At 37.2% G+C, this 5,920-nt stretch overlaps 1 protein-coding gene and 1 long non-coding RNA gene across 2 annotated transcripts in view; both read right to left on the bottom strand.

The window, feature by feature from the left end:
• Nucleotides 1–3,956, bottom strand: part of LOC106633398 — a 6,069-nt gene extending 2,113 nt beyond the window's left edge. Inside the window, exons 1-4 of the mRNA XM_014336556.2 lie at nucleotides 3,825–3,956; nucleotides 2,836–3,195; nucleotides 2,225–2,326; nucleotides 364–464 (exon numbers count right to left, since the gene is read on the bottom strand). Coding sequence (XP_014192042.1) covers nucleotides 364–464; nucleotides 2,225–2,326; nucleotides 2,836–3,195; nucleotides 3,825–3,882 — 621 coding nt within the window. The 5' untranslated portion in view covers nucleotides 3,883–3,956. The remainder of the gene's footprint in view (nucleotides 1–363; nucleotides 465–2,224; nucleotides 2,327–2,835; nucleotides 3,196–3,824) is intronic.
• Nucleotides 3,957–3,988: 32 nt separating this feature from the next.
• The window catches only part of LOC121815163, an 18,720-nt gene continuing 16,788 nt past the window's right edge, over nucleotides 3,989–5,920 (bottom strand). The window contains exon 5 of the long non-coding RNA XR_006054838.1: nucleotides 3,989–5,853. This is a non-coding gene — a long non-coding RNA (uncharacterized LOC121815163). The remainder of the gene's footprint in view (nucleotides 5,854–5,920) is intronic.

A 5,920-nucleotide genomic window follows, 5' to 3' on the forward strand; every position in this document is an offset into this window, starting at 1 on the left:
CCCCCCTTCTCTCCCTGGAGCCCTGGACCCCCTCCCAACTCACTGTACATATATTTTGCACTAAGGTGATCCCTGTTGTAAATAAATCCCCTTTTGTTTCCTTGACAAGAACTGTCTGCGCGTGGGTCCGTTCAGTAGCCATGACACTAAAACTCAACAGGCAATCTGAGTTTGACACATAGTTAGGTAGAAACATTATGTCAGTTATATTTTTATGATGTCTCAATGTTGAAGTCACCGTGAATAACTCAGTGAAACTGGATCAACATGTATTTGGACTGTTTAAAAATGATTTTCAGTACTGTTTCCTATTGTCCCCCTAAACTAACTAAAACATCACCCTGAAATGAACCCCGTTCTCACCCACTGAGACGAGCCTCTGGAGGAGCTTGTGCTGTCTTTGTCTGCATCTGCCATCTCGGAGTCTACGTGGGGAACCTCGTAGATGACTCGGGCTGCTAGTGCTGAAAACACACACGTCCACATAGAAATGATTACAAGGATTTAAATTGCATTTTCTTTTTAGAATAATGACCTAATTGGGAGCCGCAGTTAATCCTTTCGGTCTCTGTTACTGTTACTGTAATGTTACAAACATGTTACAATACTTCATCCCTCCTTATATTTTCATTTTATTTTAACAGACTTGTCAGTGTTTAAACTGTGGCATCCTGTTATTATGGGATGAAATGGACTTTATGATAATTCACCTTCATTTTTCTACACAGTGTTTTATTCTGGACACCTGCCTGTGGAGACTCAAATCAAGAACCTTCCTGCTGTGAGGAGTCTGGTCTCCTACCACAGTGTTTTGTTTTTCCATATCTGCATCAATTAATCACCTCTAGCAGTATCTGAACCAGCTGTTTCAGCCATTCTCGTCGTGTGCCAGTCTCAGCTCATTGACCATCCGCTCTTCCCTGACTGGCTTCCTCTTTTTAATTAAATCAGACTTTAGATTTGCTCATATCTACATGTTTTTCTTCTTTAATCTGATGCCAGCAGTCAGTTTAAAAACTAAATCATTTTGAACTATTGCATTCTTTATTTGATAACGCTGTTGCTGCCACCTTTTTCACAATCCTAATTGTATTAAAACATTGTCCTTGGCACACAACACTATTCCATTTCGGCCCCAAACATTTCTAATTAAAACAATGTTATGTTGTTGTTGGTGTTGCTGTGAATCGGTCCTATATAAATAAATGAAATTAGTGAAATTAAATTGAGTACATCCCACATTTTTCAATGTAGACTTGTTTGTGAGTAGATCGTCTATCAACAAAAAATATGCTGGTTTGGTAAATGGACTGTTTCTTATATAGTGCTTTTCGACTCTGTCCGAGCACTCAAAGCACTTTATACAGCTAATTCATTCACCCAATCACACAAGCACTTCTAAAATTAATTTAAATTTTTTTTACTGACTAGTTTGTGAGTGTATGAACTGACACTGTTCATACAGCATGTACAGTGTCAGTTAGTACTTTTTTAATGTCTAGTTTGAGTTTGTTTCAGTTAACAGACGTGTTTGTTCAAACCTGGTTTTAGTTTAATCTTAAGTACAACCTTTTCGGTCGGTTATTATTTTTTCTTTCATCGGTTTTACCACACCACTTAAACTTTGCTGCCATGCAAACTGACAGTTGTGCAAATGTATTAGTGAGGAAAGTGTCAGCCTCCATATCAGACGTCCTAATTTCAATGCTTTTTGATGCAGGTTGTTTGGCACTTGTCTTTTTCAGGAAGAGTTTTGCATGTTTTTGCATGCAGACCTCCCACGTCTATGTGAAAAATGCACTCTGCAGAAGTTAATAAATGAATACTGTTCATACAGCATGTACAGAAGCTCACAGAGTTAAAAAGAAAATCCTTGTGTATTTCCTGCTCCAACATTTTATTACATGTATGGAAATATAACCTCCTAACATGTTTGAATTGACTCCAGTATAGTTCAATTATAATGTCAAGACATGGTGGTTGAAGTATATCACGGAGAACTATTTCATCATAAAACTACACATTTATAATCCAGTTTTTTTATTTATTGTTTAAAATAAACCTGTGCACCTGTGTGTGATACCTGTGTCATGTTCTTTGGTTAAAGGATTTAAATGCAACGCATCTTTATGGATAAACAAAAAGAGAAGGAACAAAGAAATGTTTGTGTTTTGTAATTTAGTTCAGCCTCTCTGATACTTCAGTATTAATTTAAAGTTGGTACCTTGTTTTCTTCGCAGAGTGCAGTAACAGACGAGTGTGATGAGGAGCAAAGGAACCACTACAGACAGGGAAATGATCACGTTGGTTGGTGGATTCCCAAAACCTGCAGAATCGGTAAAATTTGTAATAATAATATTATAATAATCACATCCATCCATATATCTATCTAATGAAAAAATGTAATCCCTCTGGTACTATCAGTGTAAAATTGTTTAATATTTTACAAAAAAAGAGGGATGAAAGGGATAAAAACTGCATTTTTACATATTCCTCAGTCTATTAATTAGTCTGTTAATATTCTTATTTATTTAATTGTATGTAATGATTTTATGGTATTTTTAATTTGGTAGTTGTTTTGATCTGTGTTGTTCAGCACTTTGGTCTGCTGGTGTGTTCTTAAAGTGCTATACAAATAAACGATGATGATGATGATGATGATGATGATGATGATGATGATATTAAGACTACCAAAGCCAACTAAAATGACATTGGCAGTACAGTTAATTTCAGTCTACAGTTGATATCGTTTAAATATCTACTACACTTGTAAAAAGGAATTGTAACATGTCACCATACTGAACCTTTGGCTGCACTGGATATTTATTAACTTACTGGGCCCACTGCTGTTGCTGTCGATAGTATTGTTTTCTGTCTTGACTGTGATAACTGTCCCGTTTCCTTTAGCCTCAGTTAAAGACGGTATCTCCACAATAACCTTGCAGATGTATGTCCCTGAATCCTCTGGTCTGATATTTGAGAAATTCAAAGAAGAACAGTCTTTTTCTTCTATTTTCAGAGACTCTTTAGAATAATTCACGTAGGTTTCACTCCTAATTACTGTTTCATTTTTCAGCCAGTTCACGCTAAATCTTTCAAACGTCCTTGTCCAGCAGCAGGTGATGTTTACTGTCTCTCCCTCCCTATAAGAAACATCAGGACTCTGGGTCACAACAAATGTGCCTGATGAAACACCTGTAAGAAACAGTGGAACATAATATTGTAAGTCATCACAAGACACACATATTGCAGGATTTCTAAAACTAAAGCTAAAAGCATCAGGTCTTGGCACAAAATACAGTATACAGACATGGTAATCTGAGGAACATAGAAGTTTCTTGAAGATGTTTCACCTCTCAGAGACATCAGAGAAGATACTTCAGAACTGAAGTAGCTTCTCTGATGTCTAGTAGTTCAGTGGCTTTTCTTTTCATGTCTTTAGATTACCACGACCTAGATTACTGAGAACCTACACAGACACAGAAATGCTTCTAAATACATTATAGTGATTTTTGTCATAAAAAATAACAATATCAGGTAGTGATTGCACATGAGATATAAAGATGTCATGACAATACATTAATGTTGTCTTTTATATCTAGCCTTTCAAAAACCTTATACCATTATAACTTCATTCAAAATCTAAGTCTCACTTCTTAGAACTAAGAACTTTCAAAACTGACATAATGAGGGGACATTATAATATCAGACATTCATTTATCGCTTGTCAGTAAAATTATGGAATATGTATCACAAACAAATTTAGGAAAACTTAACTTTTCCATTTAGAGAGGAATGGTATAAAAAGTTATATTTCTACTTACTCCAGGATGAGAGGGTACAGAGAGAGGCGAAAAGAAGACTACTTAGCAAGATCTTCATCTTGCCACACTGATTCGTTACTGAACAGTTACAATCGCTTCATCTGTCACATCTTCTCTAAGTCCCACCCACCACACACACATACACACACACACACACACACACACACACACACACACACACACACACACACACACATATACACACACACAACCACAGTCTGTGCACCATGTTTTCTTCAAAGATCTTCTGTTTTCTAGAGAAGTGTGAAAACCCACAGATGCTGCTGCTTCCTCCTTCAGACAGACGACAGCTACAGACAAACTACAGAAGCTGTGACTAAGACTCAGACCTTTCTCTTCCGACTGAAAAGGACACTTTTTTTATCCTCATGCAGAGATGCTGAAATGGGGTCACAATAAAATACATATTAAGGACAGATAATGTAATAAACTGTATTTTTGTTCAAGAATTGTCATTAAAATTGTTTGAAAGTCAATCTTTGTAAGTTTACACACATGCATACATACAAAGTTTACATGTTAACATTAATTTATTTTAATATTTTATTTAATTCTTTTAACTGCACTATTTTGGGGGTTTTACGTTGCCAGATTATTGTAGTGGTATAGCTTTTGTTCTATTATTATTATTATTTTGTTGAAAACATCCGGGAGGAAGTTGATGTAGGTCACCTGATAACGTGAAATGAGAGTTCATAAATGACGTGAATTGTCATTCTGTGAAGTCCTCAGAGTCTGAAGCTACTTTTTGCTGCTACTATGTTTCCCAAGGGGTTGAAGCAGTCGACACATCCACATGTTTTGATTTTACACCTGATGCTCTCCCTGACACAACCATTCTTTTTATCCAGGCTTGGGACTTGCACTAGCATGTGACCCGTCAAGGTTGGTTTTGTACCTGCTCTCAGATTCAAACCAGGATCCTTTCATGTGTAAAGCGAATATGTTAAACACTGCTGTGTGTTAGCCACTAGAAGTCCCCAGAGTTTAAAATGTCAGATGCGACACTGAGACACAGAACGAGAACAGGATGAAATGTCAGCAGTGCTGCAGGCACACACATCAGAAGTGTTGGTCACTATTGTAACCCATGGTTACTGAAAGAAGTTTAAGATAACCAAGAGTCGTAAAAAATAAATACTAGAGATTTCTATTACCCCATCACAGTCTCATTCTGAGGGTGTCACATATTTTCAAACAGTGCGGCTTACATAAGCACAAGGTGTCTTTTAGCATCTATGCTTAAACCTAACTGAGATAGTGGTTTGTTGTTTTGCCTGCAGGAGGAAAGGTGGAGCAGTTTGTGGTGCTGGGTGGAGCTGATTGGCACAGTTGCTGCATACGTGCCATTGCATGTTGGGAGCTGAGCCAGACCGCAAAGCAGCCAGTCACACTAGCTCTCACAGCCTGGGTCAGTCCAAGCAGAGAAAAACCTGAGTTGTTATTTAGAGTGTGCTGTGAATTCCCCTGATTGGCTCTGTTAAAGTGACAACACACTACATGCTTTACATGCTGAGTAGTTTTCAGTGCCAAAACCTCATCAGTGAGCAACAGGATAGGCATGAATAAGAAAGTGAAAAACATAATAGTCACAAAAGACTTTATTGTAACACTGCAGTGACAACATAAAACAATGTAAATGCATGTATTTTACTAAAGTTATAATGCTATTTAAAGTGTTATCAATTGTATCAGTTTTAGAACGTACAGTAACAATTGCAACGTTATTTTGTAACAGGAGCCCTCAAAGCGCTAGTGAGTCAGAAATATTTTGAGGATATTATGGTTCAAATGAATATTGCACTGATAAATATACATGGTCTACTGTGGAGTAACATTTTCCAAGAATTTGATGCATTCTCATAGACTTGTAAGAAAACAGAACTCACTTCAATGTGCAATCTACTGACACCTATGGTGAGATTTTACACACTACCTTTAAGCATGGGTACCAAGAAAATACTAGTTCCCCATCACCTATAGTTTCAACTTATCTAATGAAAACCCACTTTCATCATCTCATCATCATCAGCGAGAGACCGGTGACCAGCATCGCGGAGCATGACGTCCGAGCG

This window comes from Haplochromis burtoni, unplaced genomic scaffold (genome assembly GCF_018398535.1).
Source record: "Haplochromis burtoni strain Fernald_Lab_line unplaced genomic scaffold, NCSU_Asbu1 Contig_143, whole genome shotgun sequence".
In the NCBI taxonomy this organism is placed as follows: domain Eukaryota; kingdom Metazoa; phylum Chordata; class Actinopteri; order Cichliformes; family Cichlidae; genus Haplochromis; species Haplochromis burtoni.